We start from the raw sequence: 26,357 nt of genomic DNA on the forward strand, positions 1-26,357 counted from the left end.
GTTGGAGCTGGACTTGGGAATAGGTATCTACCATGAAGCTGTATCACTGCAATTGTAAAACTAAAACAGTGTAAGTTGATTACCCATTAGCTTTGTTAAATTGTAGAAAAACAGAATTTTTGCTACATTACAGAACATTGTAACGGCTTCTTCTCCCAGGAGTTCCTTCTATCCCTCCTTTCCAAGCTGGGGGCTAGGAACAAGGCTTTAAGGTTTTAGATTAGCAGCAGAGGTAGTTTCCATAACAACAAAAAGGGTTGTTAGATGTTGAATAACATTCCCAGTCTCTCAGCAGCTAAAGTCATTCTGCTGCCCTGTTTTTGCTTTAGGTTAAGGAGGAGCTATTTCTCAGAATTCATGAATGTGTAGTACAACTGAGACGTGTTATCTGGAAAGGAACTGAAAGACATTAACAAGCTTGAGGCACATTGAGAGTTTCAGGGAGGATTTGGAGCTTTGTTTTGCTTTTACACCCAGCTTCCAAGACCAGGATGGCACAGCTCCTGCCTGACCTGCATCCCTCCTTTCCCTACAAGCTGCAGTTACACCGGAGCAGCCCTGAGCACACAGCAGACACTGAGGCAGGAGGTCAGGCAGTTCGTTTATTGGCAAATAAGTGCTGAAAACCATGAGCCCTACATACACAGGTGCTCAGTGCCCTGTTACATGAGAGTGGTCACAATACCATTGGGGAAAGTGCAAAAGATAATAAACAAGCAAAGTTAGTTCTGACATACCGAAGGGAAGGCAGTGAACAGAAAGCCTGGTGCAGGTGAATTTCTCTTCAATCCAGCTTAAGTGGAAAACTAGTTACACAGCAGCAGCAGTCCTTCAGTTGAGCTCTAGCTAAAAAGAGCAGTATAGTTAAAATGCATACACACCTTAGCACTCCCTTCAAGCTAACCCAGCACATGCACCAGGGCAGCCTGAGCTGCTGGATGTGTGTGCAGCCAGGAATGGCTCTTTGGAGATAACAGCAAGTGGGACTGCTCCTTCTGTACTGAAATGCACCAAGTCTGCTCACTGCTGAGGTGGGAGGGAAGGTGTTGGTTACACATCAGTCATCTAGGGTGAAAGTAAAGTCAGGCTAAAACATGCCTGGAACAGACACTGAAAGAAAAGCCAGGACAATTAACACAGGGAGCAAAGCTTGTAAGAAGGCTTGTAAACTCTCTGCAGTCCAAGTAGTTTTTCAGAGGAAATGCAAGCAAGATGCATGGTCCCTTGCACTGAGGTTTGATTTCTAACATACAGGCCCTATGTTACTAGGTTGGTCTTTGGAGACATTTCATTCCAGCTTCAGAGGACAGTACAAATGGAAGCCATCAGGCACCACTGGAGTAAGCACAGCTCTTAGAAAGCCTTGTGTTACTGCTCTCCCTGTTGGATTTAACTGGCTCTTAATTCTTAAATATAGCTTCCTTAAGAGCTAGCTTGTATGAGAGGGTCTGTGTGGGACACTTTCCCATTGGAATGCTCAGTGGTTTGACTCAGGCTTTTCTACTGCTGAAGAACAGAGGAGAGGAGGGGCAGACAGGCACTAGCTGACACCAAACACAAGGGAAGTGTAACTTAAACTCCATGAGCAGCAGCTGAGGGAGACAGATTGCTGGCCCTGGGGAAGCCATGGTGATAAGACTAGGGCAGGGTAGAAAAAGTAATCAGGGAATCTTGCACCATCAAGACTAACCTCAAAGCAGGCTGCACTGGTATTTATGAATTCTCAGGTGCCACTGGCCCTTTCCCTCAACCTTTCTGTAACAGTTTTACCACTTCTTCCCCACAATTCCCATATTAGCAATGGAGTGCCAACCCTGAAGAGAGCAATGATCTCTGATGAAGAAATCCACGTTAGAAGTGCCAGGAGATGAGGGGTGCATTCTGTTTGTACATTCTTCTTCCTGGGGGACGTTTAACTTAACAGTTCCAAGTAAGTGACAGGAACTTTCCCTTTCTGGTTCCCTCTTTCCCCTATGAGCCAGTCTGGATCCATGCCTGGCAGGCTGTACACAGTGATCATCTGTGGAGAGAAGACAGCATTAGACAGGACCTTCTGCAGACAGAGCCAGAAGTTCAGTCAGATGTGTACTTAAAGAACAGCAAGTTAATTCCTGAAGTTACTTAGTTGGCATCTGCACTTTTTTCCCCTGGAGCCTTCCTGGAACTATTTGCAGCTTTAACAGAAGATGTACTGCCCCCTGAAGTCCCTGCTACATTAAGTCAATTTGGAGAATGAAAAGGCATTTTTGCCTCCTGGATGTCTTGATAGTGCCATGTCATCCTTTCTGAAGACAAAAGTCTACAGTCACCAAAACAATTTGCAGCTTGCTGAATTTCCTATGTTCTCAGCATGATTAGACGAGGTCTCCAGCCAGTAGCTTGTCCCACTGCTCTCAAAAGCTGGCTGGGTTTGAGGGTTCTAGTGAACACTGTAAGGGGTGTTTTGTTAGTTGGGTACAACAGGATATTCCAGTAAGAAGAAAAGGCCTTTCTGGTGCAAACATGGCCATGAGTGCAAACTCACTGCAATTCAGTGGATGTCAAGGAAAAGATTCTATTAGTAGTTCCATACAGAGAGGGTTTAGGGGCAGGAAAAACCACCAGAGCATGCAACGGGATGGTAGGCAATTAGAACGTTCAGTGCGAAGGAAAGGTACTCACCTCATCTGCAAGAAGTGCCAGCTCGGTGCTGTCAGCTGCTTCGTAGTCATACAGGACCCTGGCCTTCCGCGTCCCGCTGGCAGGAGGCTTGACTTCATTTGGGTTCAGGACGCTCTCTGCCACAGTATTGGGCACCCCAACAATCGTGGGGACAACTGGAATAGTAGGCACAGCGGGGAGAGTGGCGGCAGCGACGGCTGGAGGTGAGGCAGCAGCTGGGGGTGGAGATGTGGATTCTGCATTCCCTACAAACGTGCCTGAAAATCTTACACAGGAGAGAAGAGCAGAGTTGGGTAAGGCTCTAGTGGGAGGAACCAAGAAACGGTTCTTCCCTTCAGTAGCCACAGTGCAGAGGTGATGCTGCAGACTTCCACTAACAGCTGGAACGTACCTATGGTGCCCTTAAAGTAGGGAAATGCACTCAGTGCTCGGGTGCTGAGGCTATGTAACAAGTAATACTTGTCTCCTTACTTTTCTTCCAGCGTCCTGCTAAAGGACTGTCAGCAAACTTGCTGAGTATGAGTGTAGCACTAGAGATATTGCAACTGGAGGCTTTGGGGGCTCTTTACACAGATGGCAATGAATCCAGGTCTTGTTTATCTGTAGATTTCCCCTTCTGCACTAGGGGAGTGCAGCTCTGGCCCTTGCTGGCCTTGGCAGTGAGTCTGCAAAGACTCCATGGTTTGGCTGAGGTGCAGAGCAGAGCTCTTAGAACCGGTCCTGTGTAACATTTTACTTACATTTCTCCTTTGGAGCTGCAAGCATGGAAAAGAATGAAACAGGAATAGTGAGTGATCAGACAGGTTCCTCCTGGGTCAGACTACCAGCATAACAGTAACAGACAGAAGAGCCCTGCCAGCAGCATGGGGACGTGCTGACAGCAGCGTGGAACTGGTTACTGCTGCAGCTGAGCACGCTCAGGCTTGTTGCTTGGCAACAGAAATTTGTCTCATGTGTCTTTTAACTAATTTAGAAGAACATTCAGACTCTCGGCCATCACGTTTTGAGATGAACGTATAAATCTCAGATGAATCTAATGGTAAAGCCTGCTCTAGATGCGTTAGCATTCATCACCATTCTGTAAGCTCAGCAGCTCTGTCAGAGCTTGGAGGGGCTTTTAAGCTTCTGTCAGAGAGGAGGGAGGCCTGAACTGGAGATGACCAGATGAGGGAGTAACCCTTACGGAAGCAAAAGCCGTTTCTTGTCTCACCTGCCCAGCTGCTTCTGCAGGTCCAGCATGTACTGATAACACTGAGCATAGTAGTTGGTCTGAGACTCCACAAACTCATGGAGACAGCGAAGATGATTCACCTGGATGGAAAAGGACCAGAAGCCAGGCTGAGCTTGGTGCCAGGACACTTCCTGCAGCTACCACCTAGCCCTAAGGGCAGCAGATGTGTGTAGGCCAGTATTTACAGGAGTTACATGGTTGACTTGAATATTTTTATTGTCAAGTTGGGAAAGCTGCAGAAGCCCAATGGTGATAAGAGAGAGGAGGCTGTTCCTGGCACTCCAGCAGTGTGCACGTGGCTAGTGCCCAAGAGAAGAACAAGGCACTTGTGCCTCAGAAACACCTTGAGGGCTGGGCATCCCAGTGGCACAGCCTGTGCGTGCTTCATTATGCTTTTAGTGTGAGCACTCCGAGCCTTTGGAGGAGGTTGCTGTAGCCTCTACATTTATGAACTCTTCTATATCTGCTCCTGATGAAGGGCTCATTGTCTCCTTGGCAGCCTTCTACAAAAGGAGCCAAGAGTCTCTCAGTCTCCAACCCAGCTTCCTAGGAAGACTCACGTGTGTGCTGCTGATCCCCTCCAGCAGCAGACGTGTCACCTCTGCCTGTCGATCAAATTCGGTCTGCGTGAGCCGCAGCTCGTGCTCTGCCTGCAAAACAGGATGGGGTGTTCAACACAGCAAAGGTAAGGACCCCTGTTCTGCTTTTTCCAGGGGAAGCCAATACCCACCTCCTCCTCTAACCCCTCCTCCCCTTTTGGCCCTGAGACAAGTGCAGTGATGGCTCAGTAGGATCCATGTGCACCTGTGACACTGAATGGCAGGCACAGGACACCCTGGGTTGGAATCCCAGCGGTCTCTGGCTGTATTTCAACTCGATTCCTGCTCAGTCATACACTGAATCACTGCAGCTCGTGGCATGACAGCTCAAGACTGATACATCAAGCCAGGATGCTCCTAAATTAGAACACGAGGTTGGAGAGGTTTTGTTAATCTTGAGATAGATGGAAAGCCAATCCTGTGCTACCACCCATCCTTTTACTGCCTCTTGTGGTGCTCCAAGAACCACACAGCCAGCGTTGCACATCAGTATCTGCCCCAAGCAAAGTGTCAATGGAAACAGGACAGTTCCTGTTGTCAGCATGCCTAAGTCTGCTCCAAAATGCAGTTGAGGAGCTCTGCTGACACTCTCTCCTGTGCCTCAAGTCTCTCTGGAAGTGCCACTTTTGCCAGTGTTCTTTTTATCACCATAGAACAAAGGCTGAGGCCAAGAAGCATTTATATTAATAAATAATAATTAATAACTACACTGCAACTGAGATGACAATCCAGCTTCTACCAAAGGCTCTCCTTTAAGGCTAGTTACTTATCTTGAGCAGAAAGAATTCAATCACGGTTATCAGAAGGCAGCTATGCAGTAGAAAAAAAATTGGGAATTCAAAGACAAACTGACACCTGAGACTCTCTGTCTAATAAGGAGTATCTCTTCCCCCAGCAGCAAACAGCTAATTTCTATTAAGGTAACTCTGCAGTACCAGAACACCCAGATGATTTCTTGCATGAGAAGAGCTCCAGAAGTGGCAGAGCTGTCTGAGGCTCTGCTGCCTGCTCTCCCCCCCCAGCACCACAGGTCACGGGGTGACAATCAGGCTTATTTGTCCTCCACCCGTCGTTCCTTAGCACCAAGGAGGATGTGCTGGTTGTACTGCTGTATGAATAGGAATAAATGCTTTGACTGTCTTTTAATCAGATTTGCCTATTTTAAGCTACAAATGATCTATTTTCTTGCATCCTCTGTATAAAAGGGATTATTTAAAGGAGAAGAGGGGACTATACTAGCAAAATCTCAGTACAAAGCCTTATTAAGCACCAAGATTTTTGCTTCAGTTTGCTGAGCAGAGACTTCAGTAATGGTAGAGCTATCTGAAACTTGTGACCAATGACAGCAACACTTCAGTCCATCCAACCAGGACTACAGGACCAGAGCCCTGCATGCCTGTAACTGAATGCAGTCAGCTCATTTGTTTGAGGGATGGAAGAAGAATTTAAAGTAAAAACAGCTGGTCTGCTCTCACAGTGCATTTAAAGGCAGCAATGGGATGCTATCATGCACAGCATGCAGGAATATGCCATTCTAATCCCCTTGCAGTTCAGGCTACCGTCTGACTGGGGGTATCTGACATGTGAAAGGCAGTGGGAAGGTGCCTCTGGAAGCCCCATGCCGTGCTGGAGCTCCACACAGTTCCCCCTGGTCTTCAGTCCACCAGCAGCCCATCCATCTTCATAGATGAGTTACAAACCCAAAAATATAAACAAGATCTGGGAGTTGGCCCCATGGATCTCTCCGACACGGAAAGTGCAGCTCAGCAGACTGAACTCCACGACAGGCTCCAATCCTCCCACTCTGCCCTCCTGACAAGAGCTGCTCCTTCCATCAGCAGGGGTTGTTCACAAGGAAACCCTTCTGTCCTCGCTCCAGCTCTGCTCAGGGCTCCTGCTCGCTCCCCAGAACCAAGCAGGCAAAGGACTACTGGCTGCCTAACACAAGGCACGTGCAGAATGGGGGCAGGCAGGGCCCTTCCCACAGGAGCAGAGCTGAACCGTGTCACAGCACATCAACTCTGCTCCTGTGACACCCGTGCAGGGCTCTCCCAGCTGCTCATAGTCACATGTGGACCAGGTTTGCCTGGGAAGTCCTTCACGTTAAGCAAAGCCAGCTGGCTCAGAGGCAGCTTCCTCCTAGGCCGCTGTCAGAACTGCACTGAGCAGCACAGCCGCAGCATCGGGAGCGGGGCTGGCAGCTCTGGCATTGGTTTTCCCGTATGCACACGAGTGGGGAGAAGCCTGCAGCACCCCCACTGAACGCCGCCAGCACGCCCGAAAAGGTTTGAGCACCATTTCAGCTGGGTACTTACTTTTTCCACCTCGTCGCTCCAAAGCTGTGGGGACCACAGAGCAACAGGAAAGGAGATCAGTGTTGGAGACGTCGAGAGGCACTCAGCATTAACACCAACGGGCAGGGACGCTCCGTGGACGCAGCAGGCCAGCTCCAGGGACAAGCCAGCCCTTCACCCAGCAGCAGCTGCCAGGCTCGTGCCCCTTCCCCTCACTCCTGCATTCCTGAGCTCAGTTTCACAATGAGAAAACAAGTCTGTGCCACCACAGCCAGCATTCCAGCTTTGTTCCCTGCCAGCGTTTTTAAGATAACTGCATTTAATGAGCTCCAGGAGAACAAGATTAAGCAGCAGAGTCCCCTAGAGAGCATAGGTTACTTTGCTGAAGCCTGCAGAACACGGTGTTGAAGGACAGCCCTTCTTTTAGGAGTGCAGTGAGACTGGTGAGCTGCTTGAGCCCACATATAGGGCCTGGGAATTCTGTGAGCTCAAGCCAGAGGCCAGCAATCCTCAACCACTGGTCTAGAGAGCTCAGGTTAATGGGCTCAGAACAGGCAGCCTGCAGCTACCAGGGGTCATGTTCAGCTACAGGAAAAAAGGAGCAATGGCTGGATGCTGCCTTCAAGCCAGGTAAAACATCAAGCTACTCTTTCCCACTCTCCTCCCTGGGTGTTTTCCTCTAGCCCTGCAACTCCTCAGACAGACTCTCCCAGAAGTCTCCCACCTCCTCTCAGTGTCTCCCACAGGGACACATTTGGGGCAGCACAACACTGACAGCTGCTTGCTGGGATCTGGCTCCAGGACAAGAAACAATTGACAAAAGTCATGCATAGCGATGGGCAGGGGAGAAATGAGGTAGAAAAACACATTGATCTTTCCCAGAGGTCCTTGGCCTGGCCTTTCTTCAGCAGACAACTGCTCCTGAGCTCTGGCAACATGAAGAGATGCCATTAAGGCTCCCTGGAAGCACACCAGCCTGCCAGCAACACCCCCATCCATGGGGCTGGGGGAGATGGCCTCACTCCTGCTGCCTTTGCAGACCAGGTAAGTTAAGTTCAGCACAGCACTGCTTGAGCACAGGTGGATGCTGGGGTGTGAGGAGAACCCCTTCTCCTTAGGTCCAGCTGAGCTTTGTTGCAGTTCGCTCACCAAGAACTGCCCCCAGGTGGGCTGTGGCAGCCCAGGTGAACAAAGAACCCCACCAGTAAAGTGAGGAACACCAGTGCTGCCACTGTGGGGGAATGGCTGGAGCAGGAAGCTGTTGATCCTGTTTTGGTTTCTGCTGCTTGACCTGCGGTTCTGCTCCTGTTTCGTGGTGAGTAGCCTGGTTGGCATCTCTTCTTTGTTTGGGCACTTATTATGGTCAGTCCTCTTACTGCAGTTTGTCCCTGGTGCAGCGCTCAGAGCAGTGAGGCCAGGTGCTTTCTCTGTCCTCCAGATGCATGTTTTATTGCTCTGAGTCACACTCTGACTCAGATGAGGCCTTGGCGGTTCCAGCCATGCGCAGGGACACAAGCCCCTGCCCTTCCTTGGTCTAAGAGCTCCCGCTCCAGAAGAGTGATGGAGGGAATGTCTTTGCAGGCAGCTGAAAAGCAGCTCCTGGGCTGAAGTGCTGCTCTGGCATGAGGCCTCCAGAACAAGACTCACTGGAGGGCTGCAGGGGAAGCTTTTGGTCACAGGTCTTTCTACTTCGGTAGCATGGGCAGTACTAAGGACATTTCAGACCCAATTGATCCTTGTAATACTCACTGAACTTTCAGCCGGTTTCATTTCTTTTTTGTCAGGCTTGCTGGCACGCTCTCCAGTTCTGAAGGTGTTTTGGGGCAGTCTGGCTCTGCCCAGATCTACCATGCATCGTGCAGTTTTAGTCAGAAACACTTCAGACTGCTCAGAGGGTAGAAGAGATGGCCACGATCTGTGCCTGTCCTTCCCCGTCCCAGCTCAAGCCAGAGGAACCCTCTTAGGGTACTCAATATGTTTTTCTTGGAATCATTCCTAGGAATACACAGCATGGCAAGTGGCAGGGTCTGAGGGAAAGGGATATACCTTCTTGCACACAAGCAAAAGGTCAGTGTGGGAGAGAGGAGAAATTGCTCCTCGGCTTCCAACTTAAATAAAACTGGGCTGAGATAAGGGACTTGGATCCAGCTGTATATATTTCCAGCTAAGCCCTCCTGTTGCAGAAGGGAAAAATAAAAGCACCAGGTTATCAACCTCTCCCCAGCAACAATGTGAGTTTGGAATCCAAATTAGAGTTCAGCTGCCCCTGCTGAGGTCATCTGGACCAGGGAAGAGCTGACCTGTTTACTCACCTGGAAGATGAAATTGTTACCTGGGCATAAGCAATCCCTCCCTCCAGAAGACAACAGGTTAAAAGTAAGGTTAACAGCAGAGACTGCTCTACAACATGTGTTACTGACAGAGAAGTGGTACAAAGGACTTTGGCCTGGGAAAAAGCAAGCAACAGTATGAAATGCTCCTACACCACTGCAATGTCTGACTCCTTGGAATGAATGCTGGGATTAGAGTGTGTGTTGCAGAGCAGTCCTGCCTGCACTGAGCTGGGGAGCAGTCGAGGCTTAGTCTGTGTTTTACTGGTTAGAGATCCCAATTGCTATTTAAAGTCACCCTGCTCGTGCAGGCTGGATGCAAGATGGCACTCAGCCACCAGTTGCAAACTCTGAAAGAGGTATTTTGGAAGCCACAAGGACACTGTTGGCTAGGGTGGGGTATTTTCCACTTGTGCAACCATCAAACATGATCAAAGTCAGTGCCAACTGCTTATCTAGAGCAAGTATGAGCTAAATACCTGCTCTGAGCTAACTGCCCCTTGTTATTTCTGCTGTCAGAGCCTCCTTAGCAGAGCTCTGAACAGGGATCACTGACCTAGGCAGAGATGTGACAGGGTGGACACCCATAGGTTAGCAGAAACCCAAATTCATTTTCCCTGTTGTGTTACCTTAGTTGGCATCTGATCCTGTAGCAGCTTTGCAGTATAGCAAGCAGATCCGCTTGCAGTTAGATGATGACTAGACACATCTGACTGAGCATCTGGGCACTCTGCAAGATGCTAATGCAAGATTTGCAAATGCTTTTCTTCAGGTCTGCTTTAGAAAGCTTCAAGGAATGATCAGGTTATGCTGATCTAGTCAGAGCTATTCAGAGGCAAGGAAAGCCCAGTTTCTCTTCTGATTCTCCTAGAGTTCAGTTTTAGTCCATTACTGCAGTATCTGCACTGTCCTCAAACAGACCTTTCCAGCAGAGAAGCTACAGACTGATGTTGGTTGCATGCTAGGAGAGATGGAAACTGAATAATTGCTGCAACGTCACCAGTATCACCTTCTTCCCAGGAAGCCTCATCACCCAGCCTGTTGAAATAGTGTTCTAGTTTTGTGCAAAGCTATTTCTGATCCCAGCATCACTCTCCAAGAAGGTCAGGACATCCTCCTGGGAACTAACACTGATGCTATCAGTCCAGACATACCTGTTTCTCCAAATGGGATGGGTTCCCCATCAACCAAATCAGGCTTCCTACCATGAGGGTTTTGGTTTGCTAGTAGGCTGCACCTACTGCATTTTTGTAGATCACCCTCCCTGGCCCTTTCAGTCCCAGGTTATTCTATTAACAGGCATCAGTGTTGTTCTGAACACTACTTCGGAAGCAAGATGATCAGTTTTCAACATTTTAATGAGAAATGTGACATTGTGCAATGGGGAGCCATAAACACAGCACAGAAAGTCAACTGCTTGACCACAACCACTCAGTGCAATAAAGTAGAGATGCAACAGGCTATAAATCCACTCCAGCATGTGCCTGCTTAATAGTCACCAACAGCAAATACCAGTAGGGTAGGTAATAAGTTGAAGGTAAAAAGAATTGACCTGTATTTGCAGAATAGACAAGCTGTACTGTCAGCCTTCTAGGTTACTGGCATCATGGGTGGCAGACTCTTTCACCTTTGCTTTTCTTGACTGGCCAGAAAGCCTCCAAGCACCAAAATGACTGGTCAGCTATCAATCATGCAATGTTGTCTTTATAAGGTTGGGACCATCCAGAAAGGCTAACATCTGAGCTGTTTTTTTTTCCTTTCAATGGCTCTACTAACAATAAAAATACTGTCAGAAGATTCCCATTGCAAATGTGGAAACAGACAGGGAAAGAAACCAGAAAGCAAACCAAGTAGCAAAAGTGTCAGATCCTGATAATGCACTCCCAGAAGGATGATCTGCATCCTTACAATTGAGTCAGAGGAACTCCAGGCATCCCATGTCACATTAAAATGTTGAAAACAGCAGAGCACTAGGTCTGAGACTTAGTCAGGTGGAGAGAGGGGCAGGAAGAGGTTGGGGGGGCAACATCTATGAGGAAGCAATCTTACCGCTGATGCGCTGGCGGAGAGAACGTAATTACGAGGTCTAGTCTCCTGAAAGTCAGGCACAGCCTAATAGGGGGAATAGAGTTTCATGTACAAGTCATGTAGAAGAGTTGACAGGAGTCAGCTGGGCAACAGTTAGAATAAGGGGCTGCTGTTATTTCCCCTCTGTGCTGGGAGCTTAGTTCAAATTCCCATGATTGCAGGAGGGAAGTCTCCCAACAGTTTGGGCAGTGATGCTTGGAAATCGTCCCTAGATGGAAGTTGGGTTTGTGCAAGAGGAGGAGGACGGGCTCATGCAGTCACATCTGGTACTTGAACAGTAGAACATTTCTGCTCTTATGAACTCCCAGTACTTAGAGCTGTTAGCTCATATAGCAGCCAGCTGGAGTGCAGATGAGACAGCACAATCCTGAATGTGATTCCCACTGCCTTACAGCCATGACGTTGCTCATCTCATGTTGGCTCAGTCCAGTGGACAGGAGCTTCTTTTTCCTTGCTTCCCATCTATAGTCCCAGAAATGTGAGGGCCTCCTCCTTGGAGAGGACACGATTACTAGCATCACAGCATACTTTCCACAGTGCCTTTTAAGGAGACACATCTACTTGTTCTTACTTTCACCAAGCCTCTCGGCATGTTTCCACCTAACAGGCTCAGATCTATTTTCTATGAGGTGCATGGCATGACAATACAAATCTAGCCCAATGCTTTGCTGCCATCAAAGGCAGCGTCCGAGTTTTCAGCCTAGAAGTCAGAAATTCTCAAAGTCATCTTTTCAACAGCCAAGCCCCTACCCTGGGACACAAAGACTTAGGACTCCAGAGGCTTTCCTTGTTGGGAATGCAGGGAATCCAGTCCATCTTCACACATAGTGAGGGCTCATTAGCCATCGTGGAACAATCATCTTTTCAGTTAAGAAAAGATTAGGCCTCTTCCCAGAATGGCCTCTGGCTGTAATGTCACCCAGAGATGAGCCAACCTGCCAGCCTACCATGGGGCCATCACAGCAGTGCGACGGATAAGGCCCAGCCCTGGTCAGCTCTTGCTGAGCCATGGGTTGGAGTGCAAGGTGGGCACACATCAGCTGTAACCCTGCTGCGTTTCTAATCCTCTCGGGCCCCACATTTCCTCTCCCAGGTTAATCTCTTTGCGGCTCACCCAGATCTACTTATACTGACTGACCCGATTAGCTGGGAGCTGCAGCAGCCCAGAGCAGCTGGGATGAGTGACTGGTGTATGGAAGAGCATTCAGGCAGTCCCAGCAAGAAGAGATTTTTCAACCATCAAGGAGTTTTGGGGATGACAGGAGGAAACAATCAGGAGGAGTGATTCCTATTTTAAGCCAAACTTGAGGATAAGGAGGAAAAATGCACCAGTGAAATCTGAGGCTACCATTGTAATTAAACTTGACTCCTCTCTGTGGGGAGAGGAGATGTTCCCCAGGAACAGCTTTTTTTTTTTTTTTCTTTCTTTTTTTTTTGGTCTTAAAATCAAAAGCAAGTTAAGAAATCTCTCCTCCCTTTTCCTGTTTCTCCACTGAATCCCAAAACTAGTCACAGCACATGGGATGAAGGAGGCAAGCTACTCTTGCACTCCTGTGCATGGGCAAGTTGTATTTGCAAGCAGTGGTGAAAAGAAACACCTCCCTCCCCTCACCCCTCTTACAGTAGAGAAAATGGGCAGAGCCCTGGAGCCTGAAGGCCAGAACAGCACCACAACCAGATCAACTTGCCTGTCATTGTCTCTGGACTGCCTCCCTTCCAGGAGAGGGACTCACCACCCAGATGACCTCCTCCTGCCTGGAGCCAGAGGAGCCTGAGTGCATCCTGGTGAGCCCCTGCCTCCTTCATGCACTGCTTGCAAGCAGTGTTCTGAATGCCTGCTCTAGAGGAGCTACAGGCAGCTGACAAATGCTCCCATCTTTTTGGGCAGCTTTCCCTGGCAGCCACAGCCCTGACCAGTACATGCTCCAGGGCCACTACTGATGGGACAAAGGAGTTATGAATTTTCATTGAAAATGGGAAAGAGACAATGAGAGGTATTAAAGAAAAATCACAGCACTGTTAGCACAGTCAATACTCACATCTCCCTCACACTGAGCAAATTACAAAGAAACAAAACAAAAAGGTTAGTAAACAAAACAGCATCAACAGGAAGGACAAAGCACAAAGTCTGAGGGAAATGCACAAGCCCAGACACCCATACAGCAGCTTAAGGGTCTGGGCAGCAGCATACTTGGAGGGTCAGTCACAAGACAAAAGCTGTGGGAACACAAGTTTTGCACTACAAAGGAGAACAGCAGCAAGAGAGAGGTGAGCTGGGGAAGGTGCAGTACTTAAGGCCAGCTTGGATGGAGAAGTATGGCACAGGATTCCAGGCCTGTTATATGGAGCACTGGTCTAATCATGTGTTAACCTGCCTGATGCTGAGGCAGCAGTTCACCCTTCCATGCTTTCACTTGTGCCTTGTCTCCTGGTAGTCAGTAAGGGGCCTTGAGGACTGAGGCCAGGGACCTCACCCTCAAGCTAAGCTGGGTCAGAGCTGGGTGCCCACAACAGAAGCTGAAGTTGCTCTTCTGTTGTGGTGATCTGTTTCAAAGAGGCAGAGCTATTCAAGCACGGCTTGGAGATGGCTCTGCATCCTCTCTGGAGAGCATCAGCACTGCAGCTCCAGAGGGAGACCAGGCTACAGGAAATCTCCATCCAAGGGTTTTTCTACAGCTGAGAGGCTTGGAATTACTTCATGTTGGAAGCAAAGTAAAGAGGAAGAGAGTAGAAAGGGAGGAAGCATACAAGTTCTCTAAATTCCTGTTCTGACTTAAGCCTAAGATAATGCAGCAGTCATTACTCCCACTAGCAAGTCCTCACATCAACAGCCAGAGCAGTACAAGATGGCAATTTGCCTCAATAGGGTCCTCCAGGGAACCCATCTATGTCCTGTTGCATTCTCTCTGCCTCCTGCTACTTGGTCTCTGCCCAGAGAACAGCCCTGAGCTGACAGGTCTCAGCCTCAGAGACCTTTGCAGTTTTTATTCCACATCTTCATTTTTCTGGCCTGTGGGACACTGGTTTAGCAGTTCCCTTCTGCACTGTCCTGGGAGCTTCATGTTTACCAGCCATGAATTCTCCAAAGCCAGAATACCAGCCTGTAACCAGACAGCACCATGAACAATGAGAATAGAGAAGCTGAAGTAAGGGCCTCTTGTTAGCCAGTCTGACCCTGGCTGCCCCTTACAGGCTGCCTCAACACTTCTGCCTGTGAAAGACCAAATTGGCCAAATCATAACTAGTCTGAAATCCTGGTACTCCTGCAGAGCCCCAGCAAGCTTTCCTCTTGTACACCTTCCAGCTCAGCTCTCTCTTTGTTTGCTTTCAGGTCCCCAGGGAGATTTAGCAAGTCCTCAGAAGACATGGCCTTTTAGTTACTAACACGAATCACCCAGTTAGAACCCAAACTGCCAGGAATCATTGTCAGTCAGAAGACAGGAGCATGGCTTAAGTGTGAGTTTCCAGCCCCTGGCAGCTCAGAACTATTTCTTCCAATACCTTTCCCATGGAAGGGCATCCGAGGAACAGACGCATTGTTCCTGCTCACGGTTCCCTTCCATACCAGATGAGAAATCCTCCCACCTATGCCTGCCAGAGCCAGGGCATAGTAGGGCGGCCTGACTTCTGTCCAGAGAGCTTGTGGAACTGCTCGTGTGGGTCAAACCTTGTGGCCAGAAGGACAGGGGGAATGAGGGGAAAAAGTTACCGCTGCTTTTGCTTCTGCAGCTTTGGCTTTCTTCAACCTTGCTTTGCAGGCATCCAGATCCAGGCGGCGGTTCTGCAGGATCCTTCGCTCTTTCTGGAAGAGACAGAAAAGGGGATAAGAGCAGGCTGATTAGGAGTTGCTGGGAAGGGAAAGGACCAGTGTATCATTTGGTAATCAAGCCTATTTTCTTAGCAGAAAGTGCCTATGAGAATCAAGCAGTTGCTATCATCTTCCTAGCAAGAGTTCTGTGCCTGCCTGTTAGGGATACTGTTAGGCTAACTTTCTGGAGAGAGGGGAGCCTGTGGGCTTGTGGTACCCACTAAGCTGCAGGGGTCAAGAAAGGACTCACCTTCCTCATGCAGATCGAATAGCAATCCTTCCTTGTGGCAATGGGAACCCTAAAGAGGTCCAGGATGGGCATTTATCTTTCCTTGTGTTTTCCAAGGGGAGAGATGTGAGATCTTCCTTTCTCATAGGGAAGGAGAATGCATTTTTCCAGCACTACATCCCCCTTCCCCTGCCCTCCTTGTCTCTGTCAAGGTGATGAGCTTCCCCTTCCCTGCTACCATACTTACAGTTATGGTTCGCCAGTCCCCTTCCAGGAAGTTGCGCAGTGGTGTCAGGAAGTTGATGGAGGCAGAGTGGATGAAGTCCCGTTCTGCTGCACCTAAGCGCCTCTGAGTCTCTCCAACTTTTATCAAGGTCTTCCCTGCAACAATGGGAGCCTTCAACTCCAGGAGAAACCAATTAACATTGCATTGGCCTAAGCCAGCTCACCCACTGTGACAAGGCTCCAGTGCTGGGGAACAGAAGGGACAGTGTACCACGTCTGGATAAGGTGACCATGCCCATACCACACCAGCTTTAGTCTTAACTTCAGTCCGCCTTTAACTTCTGACCTCTGCCACTCCCAAATGCAGCTTTGATCATATCTATCTGCTGAGGCACTCATTCCCTTCGTGTTCTTTTTCTGCTACAACTGATTGGACAACATAATCTTTGTCTTATAAACAGGAGCACAGGAACAGAGCAGCAAACTAAAAGCACCAGAGCAGAAAAAATGAGTTGATTAGGATCCAGTTGAGGCAGTGCTGGCTATAGATGCAGTTACAGCTGTTCTGCCTGTAATAGGGTTTGCTATTGAATAATTATTGATTTGGAGAGCCATAACAAAGCTCATAGCAGAAGGCAAGGACAGCTGGAAGTTAAGGCTGTGCTTCTGTGCAGGTCTGCTGCTTGAAGAAGCCCTAGAGAGCAGGAACCATTGTGATTTAGGAACAGAAAGATGAGCTGTATGATCAGTAAGGGGCCTGTTAAGGCTTGTAGCCAAACACTGACCTTCCCAAATATATTATCCAGTTCTCTTGCTGGAGAAAGATTTTATTCACACCCTCCCTTGAGGGACGCACTCAAAGGAAAAATTCTCAGATTGGAGAAAGCTAAGGCTATTCAGTGCAACTCCTTGTTCAGGTTAATTTAGAAAGTCATGGAAACAGCATCAAACAGCTTCTGTCCCCTGCAACTAGTTCCACTGGCTACCGTGGATCAGTATGTCTTTGTTTCCTCTCTAGCTCTGTCAGGCTTGAGGACTGTGGAAGGGACAGGGAGAACCCCTTCCCCATCAACAGAGGATGTTTTGCTGCAGAGTAGGACTGCTTTTCTCCTCCTGGTGGGCTGTTTGCTGCCGCAGTAGAGCAGACTCTCCTCTTGCAATAGTGCTGATAAATCAATAGGCAGGATGCCATGGGTGGAGCAGGCCACCCTGCTTCAAGAGGCATGCTGTGGAAGTCTTAACCAGAACAGCAGTGGGGCTACCCTTTAAGGAAGTGATGGATTTACAGGACTTAGGCAGGCTGACTTACCATAAGGTGTCCCTGGCCCAAAGTCATTAGCTGCCTCTGTCATGTACTGTGCCAGCAGCTCCCCATTGGTGACCCGGGAAGGAACCTTCCGGTCAAGTTTCTCATAGAGGAATTCTTCTACTCTGGCACCTGAAATGAGTCACCAGTGGTTACAGGATGGAAGATGGAGAGTTAAAACTGTCATTCATGGTGGCCAACTCACACAGTCCTCAATCGTGCACTGGACAGCAAACACCAGCTCTGGGAGAAGTGTTCCCACCCTTCCAGCCACCTCCCAGTCCTCAGGAGCACTGCCAGACTGAGCAGGGCAGCAGCCAGCCACCTTCTATCTACACGGGGAATGAAGGACAGGTTCCACAAAGAGACACTTCTAGCTCCAACAAACCGACTGGAACAGGGCTTTCTGCCAGAGGGCATGTCCTAATACTGAGGCGCAAGTGATGTTTGTCCTTCAAGCATTAGAAGCTGGACTTACTAGGGTTTGGCTGTAGCAGAACTTCAGTCTGGCGTAAGATCTTCTCTGTCCAGTTCTTAGTTGAGTCTGCCCTGGCCAGAAGGTTTTCAAAGTGGGCATCTAATTCAGTCTTCTCAGCCTGGCCCAACTTTTCTTCTGTAAACTGCAGGAAAGAGGGTCATTAGAAGGTCACTTCTACTAAAGCAAAATTATGATATGCTACAGAACTGTTAAGAGCCACCGAAGGCTACGAAGCCTTCAAAGCACCATTCTTTGTTACCAGGCATCTTTCAGGGGAAGAGAGCAATTTCTTTTACCCAAGAGTAGAACAAACATTGAGCTAAAATTAGAGCCTGTGTTTGAGCAGTGTAAGAATAAGTAACTTTTATAGAGGAAAACAGTCTGGTACATAATATTCTACTTGTGAGAAATCTATTTAAATGTGCACATGGCTTGCAGTACTTCATGCTGGAGAGCAACACGCACCCCCCAGATGAGGCAATTTGTTTCCCTTCACCTCCTCCTAAGCAGTTCTAAGTTCTGCAAACCCAATGGGATCAGAAATGCTCAGAAGCCAGGCTCTATTCCCATCTTGCTGGACAAGCACATACCCAGTGCCTGTTTCACTACAGGGCTCGTGCATGCCCACTCAGCCATCAGTGTTGAGTTCACCTCCCAGCTCACCTCCTGCCTTGCTGGCAGCGAGCTGTTGACTGAGCCTGTGGAGCTTAGGGAGACTTAAACTCAGGATTTAGATAGAAATGCTTCCAGCAAGTGATAGTTCAATGCTTCCTCTAGGATACGTGGTAGCTGGGTGGGTTCTGACGCAGGGTACTAAGAAATATAATGGCATCCAACTTTTCTCAGCACTCAGATTCCTACTGGCAAGAGACTCTCACTCTCTTCCCAATTCCCGTAAGTATCAAACTAGCAGCAGGGAAAGGCAGGCTGTGCAAGTGCTCCGTGTTTTCATACTGGGCAGTGGCACCTGACAAAACATTCGTCAGTCTGGAAGCGCAGTGTCAGATGGCCTGGGCACCCCCTGTTGCTTCCTTGCGAGATTTCTGAGAGAAGAGCCTATTCCCTCTCTTCCCAGTCCCATACTTCATTTGTCCCAGTGAAGCTGTCCAATTTCTCATTTTTAAGCACAATTTCCTGCTCTTGATGGAACCAGTGTCTTGCTAGATCACACTAACAGACTCTGTGCTACTTGGGACCCTGTTGAGGCTGCACTTGTCCTTTTAACCCTTGTTGTTGGCTCCTGGTGCCACTGCTCAGTTATCAGGATGTCGTACCGTGCAACACCTGGCACAGTCAGGTGCCAAGGGATTAAAGCCTGGTCAAAACTCTCCAGTGAAATACAACTCCTGTCTAATTCCCACTTGCACCTTCTTTCCATACCTCACAGCTCAGTTCTAGATGGCTAACAAGCTCATTTCATGGGGTTTTGGTCCGGTGTCCCCTGCCCCTTCTGAAAGGCTTTCTGGCAAGCTCTGCTCCCACAGCAGTGGAGGAAGAGCTGCCCAACAGCCCCAGCTGCATGCAGTTCCAGGACAATGCTGGGAACAAGGTCAGAAAGAGCAAGCCAAGGGCCAGCATGTGAGGGAAGCAAACAAGCAGTTAGAAGCCCTGAAATCAGCCATGTGCAAATATTGCTAGATGTCCAAGATAGGCAAGTCCTGCAGGTATGTTTACACAGTGACCTGTTTGGGTAAGATTCAAGGGCCAGGGAACTCTTGTCAGATGTCCGTAGTGAAGGATGCTGAACTGCAAGGATGGCTCCATTCCCTCCTGCAGCCTGGTGAGGATAGAGGAGTCTCACCCAGGCATGACCAGGCATTGCTTCATTGGTCTCCTTCTCAGCACCAGTAGCCTCTGGTTACCAGTGTTTATTTTCGGGTCGTTCTTGCCGTAGCCCTGTGGCTATTGCTGGACACGGCTAAAAGCTGATCCAAGGTGAGAGGGTGTTTGTATTGCTTTGTATTCAATTTCTGTGATTGTCTCTGGGGGACACACATGGCTATCAGACGTGTGTGAGCAGCTGAAGCTTTTCCTCTGTCACTGTTGGAAGCTCAGGGCTGTTTTCAGGCTCTGCCAGGCAGGGCTGAGTCACTGCCATGCAGCAAACTGGGACTTCCCAGGTATTTGGCACCAATACTGGAGTCATCTGTTTAAGAGCTTTCTTAAACAAGCCGAGTCTCTCTGATGCAAGCATAACAGTCTCCCTTGCCCCCTTTTCCCAGACAGCTTTTTGAGAACTCATCTCTTTCAAGCCCAGCTCTTCTTCCTGCAGTTCAAACACATCCTGCACCAGCATCTGCCCTGGAGCTGTCAAGCCTAGCCCTGATTCCTCATCACCTGATTTCAGCCTGCTTCTTACAGCACTGCTGCACAGTCAGATCGCTGTGAAGCCCTCCACGGTGCTATAGCCAGGACCTTGAATCAGTTCAGCCCTGGAGAGCTTTGCTATAGTCACAAGCAGCAGCTCCAAGCATCACTGTACTTCACTGTTTTCTGCAGCCTACCCTTTCTCCTGGTGCACTGGATCGCAGCATTTGGCCAGAGAGCAGCCAGGATTCATAATCATTCTGTTCTTATCTCACATTAAACACTATAGCTCTTTGTCTTGCACAAGGGTTGAGGACACATCATGGTCACTGCAAGCCTAGGCTATGCCAGAAGGGGAGGATGGGCAGGAATCTGAGTCACACCCTGCAGCTCCAAAGGGTCAGGCCAGAAAGTTTCTTATTCAGGCTTTGTTTCAGGCTTGAAAAACGGCATGAATGTTATGAAGTGGGTGCTAGAGCATGGGATGCTGCAGCTCACATGCAGTGAGGCTGTTACTCCACTTCCAACCTAATTCCCTTAGTGCCTCCCTCAGCCCTACCTCAAAGTTGGCCATGCTGCAAGATTCAAACTTGGGCAGAGCCTCAGGGCATTGGGCCCACCTTGCTGTGGATTGCTGCAGGTGCCTCTTTCCTCCCCCAAGCACACTTTTGTCTCCTCATCTGCACAGTCTGACAACCCTGGAACTGCGTAGAAAGATTCAGCTCACTTCTTCTCTAATATGACTTTTCAGGTGGAGCTGAGAACTCACAGCATTGCTGGGTGCAGGGAGAGCAGGACCACCTCTTTCAGCATTAGCTTGCAGCAAGATCCCATGAAAGCAACAGCCAGCAAAGGAGATTAGAGGTAAGTTACACTGCCTTATCCTATGAGCTGGTTCTCTCATGTCTGGTGCAAGTGGAGATCTGGGCTTTCAGGTGGAACAGGTCTCAGCTGCTGATACCCTGGCTGCCTAAGTCAGTGTTGCCAGGGAAAAGCAGGGTAGAAAAACAGCAGTTTGTGAAATCTGGTTGCTCAAGTGATCCAAGCAAAACTCCCCCATACTCTCTCCACACAAAGGATTTTTGTTGCTAGGAATTTGTTTTCATAACACTTAGAAAAATTTGATTGCATTTTTCCTTCCCACTGGACAGATATAAGACTCCACTGTGAGGCTGTGAGATGCAGGGGAACACACAGGCTCACCATACAGTCACAACTCTTAACTGCGAAAAGGCAGACTGAAAATATTTCAGATCTTGCTGCTCCTGCACCAGAAGCACTGTTGTTTTTTTTCCAGCTCCAAAAACATCAGACTGGTACAAATGGGAACCTTATTTGGTTGTATTAATGTTGCCCTAAAGGCTTGGTGCAAAGCCTGTGCAATTGCAGTGCCTGCAAAGAACCATAAACTCAGTCCTGCTGAAAGAGAACTATTCCCACTTGTTTTCTAGAACCTGACATCTGGAGAAACAGCCCTGCCCTGAACCAACTCCAGGATCCTCATCCTGGGTTCAGGTAATGGTGCTGTGAAACTTCCTGGTTTTGCTGTAAAAGAAACATTCCTGCAGCTGACCCAGTTGAGCACCAGTTCTGTTTTTGTGCAGGGAAGCTGATGAAGTGATTAATAATGCAGGGCAGCCTTTTGCTGAGTGCCACTCTCACTCTCCAGGAAGAAGAGAGTCATGCTGCATTCCAGGGCATCAATAATTCAGCCAAAGGTTGGGTTTCCTCTGGGAGGCATGGCTGGCCAGCAGGAATGCTAGCTGCATTATCCGAGACCAAGTGGACACACAAGCTGGCAGATCAGGAGAGCAACACTTGGGCAACAGGCAAAGATTACAGACAGCATAGCTGAGCTGGACTACAGTGAGGGCAGCTGCATTCACAGCTTGGGGAAAACTGCCTTTTCCCTATGAGAGCATTTAAAGACACTGCGGGGAATTCAGGAGAGCGAGCAAGCAGAGCTGAGCTGGATGTGTCCCTCTGCACTACAGCTGTGCCTGCAGCCTACCTACTTACGGCCACCAAGGTTAGGCTTTAAAATAGCACATTGCTTTCTTTGCTGAAAGCATTAGCACCTTCCTCTCCTTAAAGGCAAAGGGAATAAACCCCACTGCTGCCACATCTGTTCTACACAGTGCAGCCTGACCGACTGGTGTCTTCGAGGTTTGTGCAGTTTCCCCATACCTCTCCCCTTCAGCAGGCCCAGGCTGGTATGCTGGCAGCTGTCAGGGTGGCTGCAGCCCCCTTGCAGGGCATCTGGTGGCAAAATTCAGGCCTTTGTCCCACTTGCAGGGTCACCAGCTTTTTTAGCTGAACATTATTTATGAGACATCATTATAGGGTGATTGTATTCTACCTTAGGTCATAAGGATCGAACCAGAGCCAGGAGTCTTAAACCAGGAATTGTCTGCTGCATCTGTCAGTGTATTTGGGCCATGGATTTTCTGAAGCATCTTAACATGTTTCTTTATGCCCAGGGTATATTAATATTTGCACTTCTGGAGATCAGAGATAGCTGAACTGATTCTGCCATAAGTCTACCTCCCATCCCCTACAGGGCTGCATTAGGAAAGAAGCCTTTGCCACTTAATCAGCATCTAAAAGTTATCTGGATCTCAACTGCTTGGGAGTGCTTGGTCACTGGGAGTCAGAAAAGCTAGGCTGTGGGCCAAGTAGAATTGTGCTAGAGGACAGAAGGAAGCCATTAACAGGACAGCTTTGTTAACTTAGGAGCGAAACAGTGAGGAAAGGATGCAATTCTTCCCTTGTGTATTAATGACATGTTTCTAATGGAAACATGCTCTGTCTTGTGCCTCTTGCCTTCAAAACCCTCTCCTTAAGTCACCTCCTGTACTCTTGATTTTTAAGGCATCCAGTAGTCAAGGCGTTATCGTTACCTTAAGGTCAGAAAGCAGAGGGGAAAAGTCTACTTTATCAGCAGAGTTCAGGGAGATGGAAGAGTCCATCTTTCTCCAGGAGCTTTAAGATGGAGCAAGTCAAGATACAGCTGCTAGTGGTAACTTTAGTCAGCACCCACTGACTTTCCATCAGAACTGATAGAAGACAGACACCTACAATTATTTCCAGACATCCCTCAGAAAATCTGGCTTGCAGCCTGTCTAGAGCAGAGACATCCAATGTGTCACCTTCAGAAGAACTGATGCTAACTCCTACAGGGAGGCCAGAACTGCTACCATAATGTTCTCTGAGGTGGTTTGGGATCAAGCCCATTTACTGATAACTGGAAGATGCAGGTGACCAGAAAGTTTTATTCTCCTTCAATGAAGGTAAGAATGATTTGTGTGAAGCCTGTCTGCAAGTGCCAGAGCTGTTAGGGATGTAACTGCGTCCCTTGGAGGATGCTAACTAGATAGTGGTGGCTGGTGAAACAAGTGTCAGTATAGTAAATCCTCATCTGGGATTCTGAATCCTAGAAAAGCTTTAATCCATGCAGTTTTAAAAGCCTAGGAGTTTATTTCCCACTCTCACAGCATCAGAGCTTACAACTACCCTTTTCCTATAGTTTAGCTTGTAACTGCTTTGCTTTCGTGATGCATTTTCTGAGAGTGTGAGAGATGCCATAAAGCCTGCAGGACACTGCCTTGTGCGGGATTACACAGCCTGTTAAGAGAGTTACCGCACACACAGCTATGGAGGAATACTGCACAGCTCCTTCCCCATGGCTGTGTCTGCCCTGCTCCTGTTGTACTGCCTTGACCTCCAGGGGAGGGGAGTCCAGCAAGGTGCCCCGATTCTCCTCAGGTAGGAGACTGGCTACGTGGTGCCTGAGGTGAGAAGAGCCATGTAAAGGTGGCAGTGGTTTGCTGAGGTCTTTTGTCATGACCCAGGTTAAGCCTAGGCCAAAAATCCTTCCTGCCCTTCAGCCAGCACCTACCTCAGGTTGTATCTGGCAGGTTTCAAACTGGAATTGCAGCTGGACTAAGACTCAGGGAATCACTCCAGAGGTGGTTTCCTGGCACGTTCTGCCTCCTTTTCCCCCCTCACTTCAGAAGACTCAGCAGTGCTACAGCCCTTTTTTCCAGTACAAGGTAAACTGTCATGTGCTGGCCAGACACCTCAGCCAGACAGCAATTGCTAATGCTGTCTGAGTGGCACAGCACATAATGGCCGGTCCATTTATCTCCCAGTTGCTGCAGTTCCAGTAAAGCGGTATTTTGTTAAACGCCTGGAGCTGAAGAAAGCATCCCCAGAGCTAGAGAAAACAGAGCTTATTCCAGCCAGATCTTATTCATGGGGAAAGAAGATCTTCTGTGCTGAATTGGCTGCTACAAACCCAATCTTCACCGCCAATAGCAGACCATATCTGCTATTTCTGGCTCTTGGTAGTGACAGAGCAGTGCTCACCCATGCTGGATGAGGACTCTTTGGGGGCAGCCCAAAGACCTGCTTAGCACAGCCACCACTTTTCAGGAAGTAGTTCTTCATCTCAGTGAGGCAATTCCTTCCAGCCTCCTTGGCTTGCACAAACACATGCATCCTGCCTGCAAGTAACAGTGACCATTTTGTTTCAAGTAATTACTACTGTAACTACTCATATTAATATTCATATACAAGATGATGTGGAGTAGGTGTAGCAAGCAGAAGCCACTACTTATAAACGCCTCCTTGCTCTAGAATCGGTGTGCAGACACTGCTCCTGTGCCTGTCTCCTTCCTACGCCTTGAAGCTGAAAAACCACTTATCAGGGACTTACAATACATCTTCTAAACATGCGATTTCTTTACAGTATTTCTTCCTTTCTTCTGCTATCAAGGCCATTTGCATGAGAACGGCATCTTTAAACCTTCCATCTGCTCCTTATTTTGCACCTGTAGTTAATATTTATTTTTTCATAACATATGACTCATTGGCAAGATTACAGGAGATGGTATCTGTTTACAGGAGACCAGTTTCTAAAAGAGCCAGGATTATTTCACTGCACAGGCCATTTGGAATGAGACAGCGCTGCTCTGTTTGTTTGTCAACCCCCACAGCATGGGTAGAACAAGAAGCCCAGTCCCAAAATCACCAGCAGGAGTTCAGCTCTCGGGCAGGATGCCAACCAGCTCTGATTTGCCCCTCTCCTCTCCTGCCTGCTCAGGGGCAGTTTCCCAGTTACGCCTGGGGAGCAGGCAGGCTCAGCAGCCACCTCTCACCACCTGCTGCACACTTTATTCCTCACAGGTAGCCAAGTTTCTTCAGTCTGTGGTTTTGGGACATCACTGCATCCCAGGCAGGCCCCTGATACCGTATTTCTAAAGGATGGTTGGATGCCACTTTAGTCCAGTGAGACGTTGCCTGCTCGGTCTCAGCAGCCCCTTCCCATCGCTGACAGCTCTGTGTTTTGTCGGGTCCTGGCAGCTTCTGCAACCTGAGCTCCTGGGTGACTGAAGTGCCAACCATGAAACGCCACTTCCACCACCTGCCTGACAGAAGGGCACAGACCCCCAGCAGGCCAGGTCGCCTGTCTAGGTTCAGTTAACAGCTATCGACAAGATGTAAAAATAACTTAAGGATAACAACCACAGTGCAACCAGCATTCACTCCTTTCCCTGCCCCAGTCCCTGCTGCAGCCAGAAGCATCCCTGCTGCTATTGCCCCTTTATGGAGCACTGCCTGGCCTCCCCTCCCAGCCCAGGAACACAACAGCAGCAGGGTTCAGCTCTGCTCCTGCTGCACGCTACCCAGCACTGCTCACTGCAGATATAGCTATGCAAGCCTCAATGCCAGCCCCAAATCCCTTTTCTACCTTCAAGAAAGCTGGAAAAAAACTAAGACAGAGCAACAAAACTGCCCTAAGCCCGTAACTTGTGTTTTAGAAAGCCTCCCTGTGCAGATCCTGGGCTGTACAGTGCGGGATGCTTCGTGCCCCGAGGCGGAACGGAGGAATGGGGAAGACGGCTGCAGGCCAGCGGGGGGAGCAGCCCAGGGCTGGGGCACCCCGTGGTGCTTCCCCTCCGGGCCCGGGGCTCCCCCACCCCCAGGGCTCCCCACCCCCACAATGTGCCCCGTTGCCGTGGCGACGCTCCAGCCCCCCTCCCACCTGCATGGCGCGGGAGAAGAAGACGCCCGCATCCGACGCCAGCTTCTTCACGTTGAAGTCCATGGCGCCCAGCGCTGCCGCAGCCACCTCCGCCGCGCCCCCGCTGTCACCGCACCCGCCGCTCGGACCTTTATAGCACCGATCGATGCTTTCCCCGAGCGGCGCCGCGGCCTCTTAAAAGGGCTCTGCCTCACAGGTGGGGCCCCGCGGCTCAGAAACAGCCGTGCGGGCTGCGTGGTACCCAGCGGGCAGCTTCGGAGAGTAGCGTTACACCGCGGGCTGTCTGCCGGGCCTGTGGAACCGGGCTGCGGCTCGAGCGGCGGAGGTGTCTCGGTGAGGCGCGGCCCCTTTAAGGGGGGCGGTGGCCGCGGTGGGAGCTGTCAGCCGGCGCCCAATGGGTGCTCGCGCCGCCCGCCGCCTTCTCCGCTCACCGCTCAACCGCACTCGCCGCCGCAGCCTGCAGCCGGGCCTGCGGGAAGCGCCCCGATTGGTTCGCCGGAGAGACGATCGCCATTCTGATTGGCTAGGAGTGCGGAGGGGCGGGGCTTCAAACATCGTTCAGGGTAGGCTGCGGCGCGGGGGAAGGAGACGCTGCCCTTCCGCGGCCATGGCGCGCGGCGGGGGGAACGGGGCGCCGAGCGGGGCCGGGCGCCCGCGGGTCGAGGTGAGTGGTGTCGGCAGCGCACATCTGCGGGAGCTGGGTGGCCGCACCGCTGCGTCGTGGGGGTCGGAGACGGGAACCTCACCGAGTCTTA

At 49.6% G+C, this 26,357-nt stretch overlaps 1 protein-coding gene across 6 annotated transcripts; it reads right to left on the reverse strand.

The window, feature by feature from the left end:
• Positions 1 to 588: 588 nt before the first annotated feature.
• SH3GLB2 (SH3 domain containing GRB2 like, endophilin B2) lies at positions 589 to 25,911 on the reverse strand. 6 transcript variants are annotated; one of them, XM_085239592.1, is made up of 12 exons: positions 25,603 to 25,908; positions 17,250 to 17,391; positions 16,775 to 16,903; positions 15,488 to 15,621; positions 14,913 to 15,005; positions 11,165 to 11,227; positions 6,807 to 6,830; positions 4,453 to 4,542; positions 3,872 to 3,972; positions 3,402 to 3,416; positions 2,662 to 2,926; positions 589 to 2,020 (listed from the first exon to the last, which is right to left on the reverse strand). In XM_085239592.1, the coding sequence occupies exons 1-12, from the start codon at positions 25,663 to 25,665 to the stop codon at positions 1,913 to 1,915; spliced, it is 1,227 nt and encodes a 408-aa protein (XP_085095718.1). In that variant the 5' UTR covers positions 25,666 to 25,908; the 3' UTR covers positions 589 to 1,912. The 6 variants fall into 6 exon arrangements, with proteins under 6 accessions (XP_085095718.1, XP_085095719.1, XP_085095720.1 ...); XM_085239593.1 differs by lacking the exon at positions 6,807 to 6,830 and having other exon boundaries at positions 25,603 to 25,911; XM_085239594.1 differs by lacking the exon at positions 11,165 to 11,227 and having other exon boundaries at positions 25,603 to 25,910.
• Positions 25,912 to 26,357: the final 446 nt, after the last annotated feature.

This window comes from Meleagris gallopavo, chromosome 19 (assembly GCF_905368555.1).
Source record: "Meleagris gallopavo chromosome 19, MGAL_WU_HG_1.1, whole genome shotgun sequence".
NCBI classification, from domain to species: Eukaryota; Metazoa; Chordata; class Aves; order Galliformes; family Phasianidae; genus Meleagris; species Meleagris gallopavo.

What these genes read in the sequence shown, in the direction of transcription:
- SH3GLB2 (XM_085239592.1), bottom strand. Translation starts at nt 25,665, where the DNA reads ATGGACTTCAACGTGAAGAAGCTGGCGTCGGATGCGGGCGTCTTCTTC. An exon ending in TCTTCTCCCGCGCCATGCAG is followed by an intron (nt 17,392 to 25,602) that starts GTGGGAGGGGGG and finishes TCTTTCCTGCAG; the next exon opens with TTTACAGAAGAAAAGTTGGG. An exon ending in GGGACTGGCGAACCATAACT is followed by an intron (nt 15,006 to 15,487) that starts GTAAGTATGGTA and finishes TGTCTCTTCCAG; the next exon opens with AAAGAGCGAAGGATCCTGCA.